Source organism: Somniosus microcephalus, chromosome 11, assembly GCF_052327205.1.
Source record: "Somniosus microcephalus isolate GS21.2 chromosome 11, FLI_Smic_1.0, whole genome shotgun sequence".
In the NCBI taxonomy this organism is placed as follows: domain Eukaryota; kingdom Metazoa; phylum Chordata; class Chondrichthyes; order Squaliformes; family Somniosidae; genus Somniosus; species Somniosus microcephalus.
In genome coordinates this window covers 55886086-55903262 of record NC_140997.1, presented here as the reverse complement: position 1 = coordinate 55903262, position 17177 = coordinate 55886086, and the positions used below count along the sequence as shown (strand labels likewise).

Here is a 17177-nt window from a genome sequence, read left to right as displayed (position 1 = left end):
CATTATACTGCATCTGCCATGCATCTGCCCAATCGCCCAACCTGTCCAAATCGTACTGGAGTTTCTCTGCATCCTCCTCACAGCACACACGCCCACCCAGCTTTGTGTCGTCTGCAAACTTGGAGATATTCCATCTAGTTCCCTCGTCTAGATCATTAATATATATTGTGAATAACTGGGGTCCTAGCACCGATCCCTGTGGTACCCCACTAGTCACTGCCTTCCACTCGGAAAAAGACCCGTTTATTCCAACTCTTTGCTTCCTGTCTGCCAACCAGTTTTCTATCCAAGTCAGTACCTTACCCCCAATCCCATGTGCTTTAACTTTGCATGCTAGTCTCTTATGTGGGACCTTATCGAAAGCCTTCTGTAAGTCCAAATACACCACATCCACTGGTTCTCCCTTATCTGTTCTACCAGTTACATCCTCAAAAAATTCCAGTAGATTAGTCAAGCATGATTTACCTTTTGTAAATCCATGTTGACTTTGTCCGATCCTGTCACTGTTTTCCAAGTGTTCTGCTATTACATCTTTTATAATAGACTCTAGCATTTTCCCCACTACCGATGTCAGGCTTACCGGTCTATAATTGCCCGTTTTTTTCTCTACCACCTTTTTTAAATAGCGGGGTTACTTTAGCTACCCTCCAATCCGTGGGAACTGTTCCAGAGTCTATAGGATTTTGGAAGATGACGAACAATGCATCTACTATTTCTAGGGCCACTTCCTCTATTTTCCCCCTCTTAATTAATCCCTTTGTCCTCCTTTGCTGAATCCTAAACTGCTCCCAATCCTCAGGTTTGCTGCTTTTTCTGGCCAATTTATATGTCCTCTCCTTGGATCTTATGCTATCCCTAATTTCCCTTGTTAGCCACGGTTGAGTCACCTTTTTTGTTTTATTTTTATGCCAAACAGGGATGAACAAATTCTGTAGTTCATCCATGCGATCTTTAAATGTTTGCCATTGCCTATTCACCGTCAACCCTTTAAGTAACATCCCCAATCCATCCTAGCCAACTCGCGCCTCATACCATCGTAGTTTCCTTTATTTAAATTCAGTACCCAAGTCTCTGAATCAACTACTTCACTCTCCATCTTAATGAAGAATTCTATCATATTATGATCGCTCCTCCCCAAGGGGCCTTGCACAACAAGATTGCCAATGAATCCTTTCTCATTACATAATACCCAGTCTAAGATGGCCTGATCTCTAGTTGGTTCCTCAACATATTGGTCCAGGAAACCATCCCGTATACACTCTAGGAATTCCTCTTCCACAGTATTGTTACTAATTTGGTTAGACCAATCTATATGTAGATTAAAGTCTCCCATGATAACTGCTGTGCCCTTACTGCACGCATCTCTAATTTCCCGTTTAATGCCATCCCCAACCTCAGCGTTACTGTTTGGGGATCTGTATACAACTCCCACTAATGTTTTCTGCCCCTTGGTATTTCTCAGCTCTACCCATACAGATTCCACATCATCAGAGCTAATATCCTTCCTTACTATTGTGTTAATCTCCTCTTTAACCAGCAATGCTACCCCACCGCCTTTTCCTTTTTGCCTGTCCTTCCTGAATATTGACTACCCCTGGATGTTGAATTCCCAGCCTTGGTCACCCTGGAGCCATGTCTCCGTAATCCCAATTATATCATATCAGTTTACATCTATTTGTGCAGCAAATTCATCCACCTTATTACGAATGCTCCTCGCATTAAGACACAAAGCTTTCAGGCTTGTTTTTTTAACATAAAAACATAGAAGATAGGAGCAGGAGTAGGCCATTCGGTCCCTCGAGCCTGCTCCGTCATTCAATGAGATCATGGCTTCTCCCCATATCCCTTTAGCCTTAAGAAATATATCTAACTCCTCCTTGAATATATTAACACTCTTAGACCTTTTAGAATTATTGTTTACTGCGGCCATGTTTGATTTACAACCGTGATTTCGCTGACTTCCACTTTTGCTTTTCTCTTTCCTGCCTTTTGCTTCTATCCTTGCTTCCCTGTCCTCTGTCTCCCTGCACAGGTTCCCAACCCCCTGCCATTTTAGTTTAAAATATAGAGCATGTTTGGTAATTAAGAAGTAATTCTAGGACCAACTTATTATTCTGGGTCGTACGACTGTTGAGCTGTGGTCCCGCGGTCGAGGGGATCGCTCGGCCCGACTGCCTGCCTCCCTTCTGCGGCTACATTCGCGCCCGGGTGTCCCTGGAGATGGGGCATACGGTTTCCACTGGCACGCTTGAGGCCTTCTGCGACTGGAGGGACTGGAGTGCTTCATCACCCCGGAAAATAGAATTTTGATTTAATTTGTTAAGTTTCCTTTAATTTTTGTTTAAGTTAAAGTTTTTTTTTATTGGTTGTGCCCCTTTAAGAAGGGGGGGCATATGCTACCTCTTAATTGGTACCACTGCAACTAGAGTGAGCTGCGGTCCCAAAACAGCATTATCAGTCTTTTACTTTTATACATGTGGTGCCCTGGAGAACTTGCCACAATTTTTGCTCCTGTCTGGTGACACTGGGGCAACTCGGTGTCGCTCCCTAGTGGGAGGTGAGGGCCCAAGAGAGCGCGGAGCGCCAAAGAATGGGCACGTGATCAGGGTTCCAAGAAGCACGTGACCACGAAGGGCGAGAGGGAGGCGGAGCCGGCAGGAATGTTGCGACACGCACCACGTGACCCTTTATGAGGTTTTTCGCGCACGTGACCAGGCTTACGGCCAATGGGCGAGCGGGCTGGGAGCGGCGGGGGTCTGAGCGCGCGCGGCGACACGAGGAGGCCGCGAGACGGAGACAAGGAGCGGAAGCGCGAGCCCGCCAGAAAACTCTCGAGAGACTGAGATCGCAGCGCGTGAAATGGCGGAGGATAAAGCCAAGGGGGTGAGGGCTGGAGCGGCGGCGGCCAAATGAAGGCCGTGGTTTGGTGTGTGTGGGGGAGGGGGTGTTGCGACGGCCAGGGCCTGGTAGTTGGGATGATGTCGGGTTGTACTGATGACGGGCCCAGTTAGCTCCGTGTGTTCTGAAGGGGGTCGGAGGAAGCGATGGGCGGCCCGGGGGGGCGGAAAGGCTGCTGAGGCCGGGTCAGGCCTGCTGTGCAAATCCGAGGCCTGCACAAGGGAGTAGGCGGATCCGGTGCCTCCCCCGGGGCGAATCCTTTTGTTGGGGGAAGGTGAGGAGGGCCCGTCCGCGTTCACCAGACTGATGTCGGGGATCGGGGCTCTGCCGCATTCTGTGGAGTCTTTGTATTTGAATCGTGCGGAGCGCCGAAGGCCCGAGCAGCGCGGCTGGATCCGCGGGCTGAGGTTGCAGTCACTTCCGGCTGCCAGTGCCCTCTGGGTAGCGGCGCGGAACCTCTAATCGTGCGAATGAAGACACTGGAAACGGACTGATTACAGGAGCATCTTCTCGGAAACCCGACATCACACGGCCATTATGCTTCTGTGGTCATCCTTTTTTTTTAATATATAGGTGACTTTATTCCCATGTTTCGATGTCGAGAGTTAGATACAGACATCAATTCAGAAAACGATGTTGATAGCTGCTTGGATGCGGCTGTTCACTCCGGAGCATAATCGAAACACTTAATTCAATTCAAACGAGTATTTGCTGAAGGCAGTGTTTGCTCAATCTAGAAACTTTTAGTATCCAATTTAATTCTTCCTTATCGAAGCCCAATTTCTAAGTCTTCCAAAAACTTGACTGGAAGTCTAAATGTGTGTATACGAAGCTACGTTCCAGACTCTGCCTCATGGAAGAATAAACTGCCTTAGTATATTATGTAAAATATGTATTTTAAATCCCTACTGTATTTAAGTTCTCCTAGTTAGCACAACTTTTTGTATGAGTGGTGTGTATGTATGTGATGCTGCAGTACTAGTTCATACCTTTGTTTGTATTTAGACTAATTTTGTGATCCAGAAGCCTAGTGTTAAGGGTTTTTGAATGGGAGCCTTTTCACCTGGGTAAAATGCTGTTTATACATCTATGTATCTTGAAAAGGTTGTCCATGAATGTACTTTCTGGACTCACATGTCACATACTCATCATACATTTATAATGTTTTCACATTCTTCACAATCAGCATTTCATTTACTGTATTTAGCAGACAAAACTGTCCAGTTTTTATGCTGAATCAGGTATTGGATCACTGGGTGATATTTCAGGTGGAAAAACAAGTGTTTGAAATTACTTTCAGAAAAATGTTTGGGGAAAACCTCTCGCTTGATAAATTGTAAGAGCAAGTAATCCTAGATTACTCACTCTAAACAATTAATGTTATCTTGGGGAAAATTGTACAAATGCAGCAATCTAGATACCTTTTTTTTCCTCAAAGCATGTGGCTTCAACATAGCTTATGCTGGACATGTAACTTGTATCATAAACAGGGTTCGACCTGAAACGTCAACTCCGATTTCTCTCCACGGATGTTGCCTGACCTGCTGAGTTTTTCCAGCATTTTCTGTTATTTTTCCAAAAGTGTAGTGCTGGTGACTGCTTGATGTATTGCCTCATACCGAAGCTCAGTAATCTTGTCCTGCAGTGCTGTTCTTCATAATTTTCATCATCTTGATGGTTGTTGGAGCATAAACCATTGAGATCTGTGCTTCAGTAATATGACAAGGACCTAATCGCTGACCACCATGTAGTCCACAAGTGTGAATTTTCAGTTTCCCTGATCATCCATTTGTCTTGGTGACTTATGCTAAATTTTTTGTGGTTATTTTACTGATCTTTTAAATGCCATTTCATCATTTTGGACTAGATTCAAAGCCTTGTTCTATTAAAAAGCACTGCAAACCTAACATTTCTTTCCACGACTGGTGTGCGCTGCAGGGTGTACAACAACTTGTATTTATATAGCACTTTAACATAGTAAAATGTCCCAAGGCGCTTCACAGCATTGGACAAAATTTGACACCAAGCCACATAAGGGGAAATTAGGCCAGATGACCAAAAGCTTGGTCAAAGAGGCCAGAATTAGAGGAGTGCAGATATCTGTTTTGGGAGGGGGAGGGGGGGGTGGTGCTGGCTGGCTGGCTGAGATTAGAGATAGGGAGGGGCAAAGCCATGGTGGGATTTAAACACCAGGATGAGAATTTTAAAAATCGAGATGTTAACCGGGAGCCAATGTAAGTCAACGAGCACAAGGGTGATGGATGAACAGGACTTGGTGCGAGTTAGGACGCGGGCAGCAGAATTCTGGGTGACCTCAAGTTTATGGAGGGTAGAATGTGGGAGGCCAGCCAAGAGTGCTTTGGAATAGTCAAGTCTAGAGGGTATAGTGTCTTGCACACCAATAATATTGCCATTTAATTGGTCTTTTGTTGCTTTATTAAAGCATATTAGTTTGGTTAGACCATATGTCTGTTATATTAGTGGTGCCCTTAAAGGGACACTTGTGCTGTTTCTTGTTCGGTGGCAATGGGGCCACAGTGTCACCCTTATTATGGCCCTTGTGCCATTTTTCAAGAAGTAAAAATATAACCACCCTCTGTGTTCCATTGGGAATGGGAAATGTTTTCACTTGCATGAGTAATGGTGTCAAGTTCTGTTTAACAGTATGCAGGCAAATGGAGGAAAAGGCACTGACTTCTGTCAGCATTCCAAATTAAAGCTGCCTGGCAGCAAATAGCTATGATTGCCTTTCATATGTATTTGACGTAATTGCTGCCAAAAGGGAGCAGTTAATTTGAAGTAATATTCCAAACCCTGTCACAAACAACTTGCATTTATACAGTGCCTTTAATGCAGAAAAATGTCCAAGGCACTGAACAGAGGTAAAAAAGCAGATGTAGATCTTTATGGGCAAGTAGCCCAAAGCTAGCTTTGAAGGGTGATGGGAGAGGCAGAGGTTCAGGGAAGAACATCCAAAGAGTAGAGCTGAGATAGCTGAAGGCTCTGCCACCAGTAGTGGCGTGTTGAGAGGGAGGGAATGTATAAGAAGTCAGTCGGAGGACAAGGGGCCTGAGCAGGTTGTAGAGATAGCATCGGACAAGCCGGGAGGTTTAAAGATGAGGACAAGGATTTTAAATTTGATTAGGTGACAATGCAAGTCCACAGTGGATAATGGGTAAGTGGGATTTAGTGTTGGGACAAGAAACGGGCATTGGCGTTTTTGGTGGTTTGGAAATAGAGGAATTGAGTCCAGCAATTATGAAAATATGGGTGGGGCAGGCAATGTTGCAAAGGTGAAATGATGAGTTTGATGAAATAAGCAGGCTTGGTGATGGATAAGATGTATTTCTGAAACTTAAAGTAAAGCAACAGAAGACTAGTAATGAATGAGAAATGGAATAAAAAAAGAAAATACCAGAAGCACTCAGCAGGCCAGGCAGCATCTGCAGTATTTTGCTTCTGAATGAGAACTGGAGTTTTGTATTCCATTCTCCACCAAGATTCTGCAGGTTTAGACATTTATCCGTCAGTGGCACTTCAGTGCATCATGTGTGGATCTTCAGCAGAAGAGAGGAAAGGGTTTTGACAAATCTACATCTTTGTTTATCTCTCCACTCGTGCAGCAATACGGTTTCACAAGTTCCATTGATTTTGATACCTTGTCATGTGGGGTCTTCTGCACCATTACCGCTGGTATCCCCCGAGGATCTATCCTTGTCCCCCCCCCCCCATCTCTCATCTACATGTCGCCCCTTGGCAACATCATCCGAAAACATGACATCAGGTTCCACATGTATGCTGACGACACCCAGCTCTACCTCACAACCACCTCGCTTGACCCCTCCACTGTCGCTAAATTGTCAGACAGCTTATCTGACATCCAGTACTAGATGAGTAGAAATTTCCTCCAACTAAATATTGGGAAGACGGAAGTCATTGCCTTGGTCCCTGCCACAAACTCCCTTCCCTAGCCACCGACTACATTCCTCTCCCTGGCAACTGTCTTGAGGCTGAATCAGTCTGTTTGCAGCCTTGGTGTTGTATTTGACCCTGAGATAAGCTTCTGAAAACATATCCACGGTGTCACTAAGACCGCCTATTTCCACCTCTGTAACATCGCCTGACTCCGCCCCTGCCTCAGCTCATTTGCTGCTGAAACCTTCATCCGTGCTTTTGTTACCTCTAGACTTGACTATTTCAACGCACTCCTGGCTGGCCTTCCATCTTCTACCCTCCATAAACTTAAGCTCATTCAAAACTCTGCCCATATCCTAGCTTGCCCCATCCCCGTGCTCACCGCCCTACATTGGCTCCTGATTAAGCAACGTCTCGACTTTAAAATTCTCATCCTTGTTTTCAAATCCCTCCACGGTCTCGCCCTTCCTATCTTTGTAACCTCCTCCAGCCATACAACCCTCCCAAGACATCTGTGCTCCTCCAATCCTTGCCTCTTGTGCATCCCCTATTTTAATCGCTCAACCATTGCCGGCTGGGCATTCAGCTGTTGAGGCCCTAAGCTCTGGAATTCCCTCCCTCAACAACGTCGTCTGTCTCTCCTTATAAAAAGCTCCTTTAAAATCTACCTCTTTGACCAAGTATTTGGTCATCAGCCCTAATCACTCCTTATGTGGCTCAGTGTCAAATTTTGTTTGATAATGCTCCCCTGAAGCCCCTTGGGATGTTTTACTTCGTTAAAGCTGCTATATAAATGCAAGTTGTGTGTAAGTTCAAGCAGTTGAAGTTTTTAGAATTTTGAAAGGTGATGGGAAATGTAGCAGGGAACATAATAGGAAATGTATGGTGTTTTATTAATCGGGAACAACTACATATGAAAATGGATCAATTGCCCACTGAATAACAGTTATGTGGGAAATGAAGAAATTAGCTCTTTTTGGTGCGACCTGGATAGTTGTAAAAAGGTAGAAGTTTGTAGCAGGAATAATACACAAACTAATTACCATGGCTGAGTTGCTTTCTAGACTTCACTCGACTTGTGACTGAGCAAAGCAAAGAAGATATTTAATGTAATACATATAACTTACATTTACACCAGGAACTTGTCCAATGACCAGTGTATAGTTCTGTGATTCTTTTGGTTGAAATCTTGGGTTTCCTGACTAATTGATACAGCCATTTATTTGAACAGTTTATTGAGTGTGGCTTGTCTCTCGTAGCTCTGGATATTGACTTTGACATGTTCTTCACCCTGGCTTTAGGAAAATGTGAAAAGCGAAGGGAATGACCACCGGAATGACCATATTAACCTGAAGGTGGCTGGACAAGATGGTTCAGTCGTACAGTTCAAGATAAAGAAGCAGACACCGCTGAGCAAATTGATGAAAGCGTACTGTGAGCGACAGGTTAGTCTTAATATGTTGGAATGCGGGAGTATAGTCAGTAAATCTTCGGAACGTTCCGCAGTTGTTCCAAGCCTAGCTAGCACTAATAGCTTGTCGAGTATTTATCCAAAACAGCAACTTGAAGTATTGTACAGGAATGTTTTCAGTTTCTTATACTGTGTCACGCTGTTTCTTTGGTGAGCTGTCCAGCTACTCTTTGAATTTTGTACCAGTTGTTGTGAAACAGACTAAGACCAACGTGATGTAGTTTTTCCTCCTCTTTCTCTCTCCCCTACCCCCCTGGGGTGGATGCTTGATCTCCACTCTGCTCATCAACTTCAGAGTTAGCAATGAGGACAGTCAAAGGCGTCAGTTTATTTGTACCATTATTGTAGCAAAAAAAAGTTATGATTGAGGTGACCTCTATATATAAAGTTTGCTAGTGGTTGGCAGAAATGTTCAATGTAAATAGTGGTGGTCTTCTATTTGGAAGGGTAGAGGACCGTCTGAGTTTGTTTTCATTTTGGACTCCAATGTAAATTAGTTTTCCATTAAAATATTGTCAGGGGTAGCTTTAAAACACACGCACAATTGTTTTAACGTTGATTTTTGGCTGCTACAGAAACCACTTACGTTTTTCCGGTTTCTTTATTCATTATTGGCTTCAGTGTTTTGTGGTATGCCCCAGCTCCCTATGTCCCAGAATGTTTTCACTTACCTGGATAGCTAAGTAAATTTACATGGTGACAGAGTAACACTACACTAGACTATGACTTGGGCTTCAACTGCCAAACAAGCTTAAACAGCATTAGAATAAGTAAATAATAGCAGTAACCGCATATTTATACAGTCGTTATTAAGCTTAGCTAGCTCCTCGAGTAGTAAAATAAAACGTGATTGTTGTGCTGAACTATGAAAGGGCATGGTCCTAGCTGGGATCTGATAAATGTGTACGCCAGAAATTGAACTTTTGGTTCACTGCTTGTAAGGCTCCAGGCCACACTAGATGGTGCATTTCCCTACTGAAATACTGGCGTGTTTCACCAAGTGCCCTCTTTTTTTGATTGTGCTTTGGGTTCTTTGAAAAGCTCCTATTTCTGCCAGTCTGATGGGATCTCTACAATGTTAAGTGAGGAGTACAGGCCAGCAATGAAGAAAGTTGGTCTGTATGGGAAGGTTGAGAAATTAGCCTGCCTGTAGCCAGATAGAGACCGAAACGAATTGTCCACCAGTAGCATAACTACATTCAATGTTAAGTGTTCCAGACAAAGCCCTCTCCTAAGAGAAGCCTTGGTGCCTCTGGCACTGGCTTTGCTTTGTTTACTCTTCAACTGGGTTGCTTCTGACACTTTTGCTATCAAAGCTGACCCTTTTAAAGTAAATGAGGTATAAAAATGCTCTTATTTTGGCCCTGCAATGTAACTCAACACTAACCTTTTCTTTCGGAGTGCATTGTACTAAATTAGTAGACTCTTCAGCTCTTGTGCTGAAGAAATGAAAACAAAATTAAGCCACGTGTAAGATTGAATTGTTTTTGGCTGAGGAACACCAGGAGAAAACTCCTCTTAAAATGCTATGAGATCTTTAATGTCCACTGAACAAGCAGTGTTAAATTGTTTTAGAATCTCATCTGAAGAACAGCACCTCTAATGTAGCACAGCCTCTGTATGGGCCTAAATTACATGCCCAAATCCTGGAGTAGTTTTGAACCTAGAACCTTCTGACTAGAGGTGAAAGCTACCAGTTGAACCAAGCTAACACCAGTGCCTGAATGCTTGAAGCATTCAAAATAGGTGCTTGAGTTGGAATGTTGCATATATTACTAAAACATAGTTTACTTCAAAAGATGAGTGTGCATTCACTATAAAAGATGAGTGTGCATTCACTATAAAAGATGAGTGTGCATTCACTATTATAAGATACAGCAAAGATAGAAATGGTAGCAAAGGAGGAGGGCTTAAAATATTAATTTGGAAGTGAAAAGGGTTGAATTTGATACCCTGGGATCTAAAATTGAACTGTAGAGCATGCATGGGATAGGGTTAACGATGGCGATCTATTACAGACCAACAGGGTTCAATAAAGGAGATATAATTAAATAAGAGGGGTGGATACTAACAGTGGTGAGAGAATCCTAGGTGACTTTAATCAACCCAACATAAACTGCGAATACTCAAAAGCAGTTAGTCAACATAGTACAGTATGTGATTGCTTTTCTGATTACACATGGCGCCTAGGTAAAACATCTCTTGACCTGATTCATCATAACATTTATAGTTTGGGTAGATGGGAATTAGTGACGATAACATGATTCCATTTCAGATAATCACGAAATCATTAATGGCGGTTACTGACGACAAGTATGACTTTAAAAGGCAAGTTACAAAGGAATGGGCAAGACATTAACTGGAACTATTCCTGAAGATGTCTCGGTTTAAGAGAAATGGAATGCTTTAAAAATAATATTGAACATGCTGGATAAATACATGTCTGAGAAACTAGTGAAGTAAACATCATGAAATGAATGAAAAGCAATTAAAATTAGAAAAAAACACTAGGCAGAGAGGAAGGGCTGAACATTAGATGTACAGGACACACAGTATGTAGCTTGAGGTGCAAAATGACTCTCAAGATGAGCATTGCTAGCAAAGCCAAACATTAATAAAGGATTCTTCCAGTATCATAACACCAAGAGTACTTGGAGGATAAGAAAAAATTGCAAGAGCAAAGACTCAAAATACTTAACGAGGGTAAGAAATAAGTTTCAATTTTTTACAGTGCATCACATATCCTAGAGGATTGAGGTTTGTGTGGCACATACTGGACAAGTTAAAATCAAAATAAATGCCATGGATGTAATGGTATATATGTTGAGAGATCAAGCAAAGTTGTAGGGCCATGGTTATCATTAGAATCAGGAAAAGGAAATGCATACGTTTAAGGGAGACAAATTAGATCCAAGCTATGGCAGGCCTATTAACTTCTATACCAGACAAAGTAATGAACAATTCTCACTGATGGGCTGGAAATGGGGAATATAGTTTTAGAAGGGAAAATGGTGCCTGACAAACCTCCAAGGCTTGGAGGACATTACAGTCCATTTGAATTGGGGAACGGTAGCATAGTGGTTATGTTACTGGACTAGTAATCCAGAGACCTGGACTAGATCTGGAGATCTCGCAGCACGGTGCTGGGGAATTTAAATTCAGTTAATTAAATTTAAAAATCTGGAATTGTAAAAAAAGCTAGTATCAGTAATGGTGACCATGAAACTACCGGATTGTCGTAAGAACCCATCTGGTTCACTCCGGTCCTTTCAGGAAGGAAATCTGTCCTTACCCGGTCTGGCCTATTTGTAACTCCTTACCCGGTCTGGCCTATTTGTAACTCCAGACCCGGTCTGGCCTATTTGTAACTCCAGACCCGGTCTGGCCTATTTGTAACTCCAGACCCACAACAATGTGGTTGACTCTTAACTGCCCTCTTAAATGGCCTAGCAAACCACTTGGTTGTCTAGAAGGCGGCTCACCACCACCTTCTCGAGGGCATTTATGGATGGGCAATAAATGCTGGCCTTGGCAGCAATGCCCACATCCTGTGAATGAATTAAAAAAATTACTTTACTTGTACTGTCAGACCACTTTTGATGTGATTACACATGAAAGTCTTCTAATTGAGCAAAAAGCCTTTAGAAATCTAGGGTAGAGTATGGGACTAGATAAATTGGGTAAAGGTTAGGAAACAGATTAGTGACAGATGCTTTGTTGAACTGGGGAAGATATTGAATGGAGTTCCTTCAGGGGTCAGTGGTTGCATATATTTCATTTACATAAATTGGGGAGAACAGTAAACCTGAGGATTATTTATTCAAGCGGCTGGATAGAAGGTAAATTTAACGCTTACTTATGCGTAGTTAGAAATTGGACAAAATAATGAGACATAAGTACAACACAATTAACACAGTGACAAAGGGTCCTGGGAGGAGTAATGACTTGGCAATGTATGGACAGTACAGTGAAGCAATTGATATTTGTACTTAGAAAATGCTGGAATATATAGCCAGAGCAATGGAATTAATCTACTGGTCAGACCACATTTTTGTTCATGATAAAGGTGAATAGTAAGCGTTGGAAAAGGTACATGTATATTTAAAATGATTGAATCAATTTTCAGAAATAATATTGAAAGATGATCTGAGCAATACTAATCTAGTAAACACTCCGTATGGATTCAGAAGTGGAAGATTGTGCCTGACTAACCACCATGACTCATCTGAGGAAGTGACAACCCAATTGTGGAAAGCACTGATGTGTTGTACCTAGACTTTCAAAACATGACAAGCCTTTCATGTAGAATTCTATGTGCAAAACTGGGGATTTAGGAAAGTTGTGGGAATGGATAATAAATTAGCGGACCGCTAGAAAGCAAATGGTACTTGTTTGAGGAGATCAAAGTGTGGGCAGGTTGGGGGGGTAGGGAGAAGGTATATTGAGTAGAGTCTTCCAGGGATTGGTGTTCTACTGTTTCTAATTTACATCAATATCTTGGATTCAGAAACTCAATGCAAATTGGCAGATGATACCTAACAAAGAAGGGCGGTGGATTCACAGGCAGCAACTCAAAAATTGGTGAGTTGTAGGAAAAACAATAGCAGATGAAATTTAATGGGGGTAAGTGTAAAGCACTGCACATAGGAAAAACAAATGAACAGGTTGAAGAGATGCCCAGGATAGATCCTTGGGTGACTCCAGAGGTGACGTGGGGGACAGGACAGAGAGGATTTTGCCAGAGCTATTCTGGCTGCATTTGGATAGGTTGGAATGAACCCATTGGAGAGGAGTCTCAGGGAGTTGGACACAGGAGGAGAGATTTTGGAATAGGAAGATGGCGTCATCAATAATTGAATGTTGCAGAGGGAATAAGGAGGGATAAAGCATTCTGATCATGGAGAATGTTGTCCATGACTAGTTGGAGCTGTTTTATGTTTGACAGTTGGGGAGAGATTTGAACAGGAAGTTACTGGAGCTGGGAGGTGACAATATTCAAATGCTAGAAACCATTAATAGGCAATTCATAACTTAATGGGGATAGCCCTTATACAGAGATGATTTATCAAAACCTAAGTGCCGAATGGTATGTTTTGTGCATGTAATGGAGCTTAATGTCCAATGTTTGAGTAAAGTATTTCTCAGACTGGCTTTTCAAAAGCAAGACAATATTTCAGCGGTTTTTATGACTACAAGAATCTGACACGCGATGTGCCACTCAGTGATTGTTTTGACCTAGCACAATAGGTGCTAGTCTTATGAAAGTTTCTGGCACGAGCTATTAATCATCTGAAGTAAATCAATACAATAAATGGGTCTGTTTGTTCATTGCCATGCTATCCTGCGATACTTTGCACACACAGTATGGCTTTGGTTCATAGGAAGCATGGGCTCACCTATGGGAACTGGCTTTTGTATTGAGCACAAGGAATAGTATCTAGAGAAACTCAGCGTATTGGTTTTTCAAAAGCTGAAATCTCTGAAATGTAAGACAGTTAACGGTGGGCACTTCTTAAAGTATAGAAATATTAAATGGTTTTAGATGAGTACATTTTGAATAATTGTTTTAAAATAAGGTAGGATAGTAAAAATAGAAGTTATAAGGATAAATTTGGAACAGATACCAGAAGAACTATTTTGCTTAGAATGATCTACTGAGTAAGTTGGTAAAGATGGACTTGAGGGTATTGAAAACAGGTGAGAGGCTAGGAGAGTTACAGAACGATGAGACACATTCTTTCATGGGTCAAATGGCAATTTGTCTTTTTTTGTGAGAACTACAGCTGCTAAAACTGGCTGAGTGTTCAAACGCAAATCACCCAAGACCTTTAGTCAGCAGAGGGGAGAGTTTCATGCCATCAGTCTAGGGTCGATCAGACCTTGGTTACAGAAGTGAAAGGACGATAACTTGTTGCACCACTTATAGCCACATAAAATATGGATTGGCAAGTGCCAGCCTACTGTAATTTCTCATTCTTATGCTGAATATATTTTTCTGCTTGCACAGGGCTTGCAGATCAGACAGATCAGGTTTCGTTTCGATGGGCAGCCGATAAACGAAACTGATACACCGGCTATGGTGAGTAACCTTTCTTGGACTGAAAGTCACAGTGTGCCAGATGGTAGAGAATCATTGGAGCAATTATATTTGATTCTAATGTTCAACAATAAACTTCAAATTCTTGCCTTTAGAGAGATCTCAATATTTTCAGGTTGTCGCATTGTTTTTAACAGGACAGTGATGTGTAGAATGTTGCCGACTGTGCTGTCTTCTGGTCTGCATTCTCTTCGTCCAGAACCAGTGAAAATTTAAAGTCTTCTATGTTGCTCGCCAACCTGCTCTCTTCCTCCCTCTCTCTCCCCCTCCCCACCCACCTACGTAATTATTCCTGGAAAGGCTGGCACATGCATCCCAGATTGCCAGCAATTTCTGCCAAAGAGAATGCGGGAACTGTAGTTGAAGTCCGGTTATTAAAGTCAATAATGTGGGCAGCGAGGTGCGTAGTAGAAAGATATGGTGCTATTCTTCAAGCTGGCATTGAGCATCATTTTCTTGGAAATCCGAAGACAACAGGTCAGAGTGGGACGGGGATTTGAAGTGGCAAGCGGCAGGGAACTTGGGGTTGCACTTGCAAACAGAAAAAAACGATCACCTAATCTTTATTTGGTCTCCCCGATGTAGAGGAGACAGCATTGCAAGCAGCAAATTGTTGGTTGGCATGGGAGCCCTCGTGCGACTGATGTAGTGGTCTGTACCCTTGGTGTCAACCTGTTTTTTTTTTTTTTTTCCTTTGCTCAGGTTCCTGAACTGCTGGAGCTTGCTTTGTGCCAGTTTTTCAAACTTCTCTTTTTCTACCCCACCTTTTGAAGTTTTCACATGTTCTGTGTTATGTCTTTTTATTTCTTTGGTTTTTCATTATGCCTCCTATTGTCTCATGCTAATATCCTTTCTATTTAACCAGCTCCTGTTCTCCACTTAATCACTTTATAGGCCCTTCTATTTTTTTCCAGTGTTTTTTTCTCTCTTACTCTTTCTCTTTCCCCCCCCCCCCCCCCTTTCCCTGTCTGTTCCTTTTTAAATGCTGTTCGATAATATTTTTTTAAACGAAGGATCCATTGCTGGAAGGTTTATTTCTTTGTACTACACAGATGCTACCTGAGCTGTGTTGCCAGCATTTTGGGGTTTTATTTCTAGCATCTGCAATGTTTCGAGCCTCTTCAATTAAATGTTGATTGAAAATGTTTTTAGTGTTTAAATTTGGAAGCGACTTACTGCAAAATCTATATTCTTAAGCTGGCTATTTTGGCTGGGCTTGCTGCAGAATTCTAAGGGCTCTGGTGACAGCATTCTGGTGTGTTCTGTGCAAAATGGAAAATACACCGGACTCTAGATGCAGTTGTTGAAAAGCTTTATTTTTCAAGAAACTTGTCTATGGGTGGGTGTTTGTTTATTTTTGGCATGAACACCTCCACCCCAGTCTATAGATGAAACCAGGACTGGTTGTGGCTTTCAAAGGTTCAGTAGCCTGGTGGCGTCTATTAAAATTACCCTAGCACAGTCATTATCCTGAGGAGAAAATTGAGTGAGAATGTTGAACTGGACAGATGGAAGAATCAGTAATGATAAGCTGTAGGGCTAACTCAATGGACCTGGGGTATTCCGCTGGTGTTGCCACAGAACCTATTTGGGTAGTGCAGCCAATTGCTGCAAATGTGAAGACTGAAAAATTATTAATCTAAAGTAGCATTTGGACATAATCAACATGCATACAGATAGATGAGATGGTTGTACTTCACATGTCGTAGGTGAATATTTTGACACGGGTTGGGGGTGGGGTGGAAGCAGGAATCAATCTTGGCAGCAAAAGGCGAGTGGGGTTTTATCAGTGGATGATGGTGTACCAGGTACGGCACTGGAAGGCTGGCCCGTAATCTTACAAATGTATAGGAAAATAATCTCTTCTCTTTTTCCCCCCCCCCCCCCCCTTGCAGTTGGAAATGGAAGACGAAGACACCATTGATGTATTCCAGCAGCAGACGGGAGGAACCTGCTAACCTCATGACAGTAATTTAATGTAAATAACGTTCCACACAATGTACATGTTCTTGCAACACGCTGTATTTTACTCTATTCTGAACAATCTGCAACATTTGGGGCGATCGCGGTTATAAAAATGTTAGAGGGAGGGAGGGCTAAGGAGCTGTGTGACATCTCTGCAATAAATTGCTTCATTTTTTTTGCATTGTTTTACTTTCTGGATACAGGCGATTTTCTTTGTATTTTGGATTAATCCCAATAAAGTTGATCTTGTATGTACAGTGTTTGGTTCATGTGTGTTATGGGTTATGTAACTGAAAAAAACAAAGTAAACTACTGATTAATTTTATATTGCGATGACCCCTTGCTCGTACAGTTCCAATGGGCACTGGTCATCCTCCAGTACCATGCCCTAAATGGTGTGCGTTGGGCAATTTTGTGGGGGACAACACTAATATTCCTGATCCTGTACTTGCTATGGACATGCATGGCGGAGCCTCTAGCAGGGATTGGATAGTAAAGTCAATCATTTTTTTAAATCTTCCCCGCCCCCCCACCTAATCCAGTGGTACTGAGGCTAGTTGTAGTGCCCCTATTGAGCTTTTTGTGTTCATGAGTTGCATGGGTAGAAGTCATGGAGGCTTAGGAACAGAGTTTAAATCAATGCTTCCATTATATATCTGTCATAACAGTACCGATACTAGCTGATTTTGGTTTTCTGATTTGGGACTTGTCCACCAGTGAGGCAACATTGCGAAAATGGCTTTTTCTAAAGCTCCAGGCCCACAAAATTCACTAGCACAAATCAGCAAATAAGAATTATACATGAAAATAGGACTGAGTTGACTGGCTTTC

At 42.4% G+C, this 17177-nt stretch overlaps 1 protein-coding gene across 1 annotated transcript; it reads left to right on the top strand.

Moving 5' to 3' along the window:
- The first annotated feature begins 2719 nt into the window (after positions 1–2719).
- LOC147110584 (small ubiquitin-related modifier 3-like) lies at positions 2720–16603 on the top strand. The gene is made up of 4 exons (XM_086000701.1): positions 2720–2883; positions 8115–8258; positions 14292–14363; positions 16277–16603. The coding sequence occupies exons 1-4, from the start codon at positions 2860–2862 to the stop codon at positions 16337–16339; spliced, it is 303 nt and encodes a 100-aa protein (XP_085856827.1). The 5' UTR covers positions 2720–2859; the 3' UTR covers positions 16340–16603.
- Positions 16604–17177: the final 574 nt, after the last annotated feature.

Bases quoted from the DNA above. Each gene is read 5' to 3' on its own strand.
- LOC147110584 (XM_086000701.1), top strand. From the start codon at position 2,860: ATGGCGGAGGATAAAGCCAAGGGG. The intron at 8,259-14,291 runs GTTAGTCTTAAT...CTGCTTGCACAG, and splicing joins AAGCGTACTGTGAGCGACAG to GGCTTGCAGATCAGACAGAT. The intron at 14,364-16,276 runs GTGAGTAACCTT...CCCCCCTTGCAG, and splicing joins AAACTGATACACCGGCTATG to TTGGAAATGGAAGACGAAGA.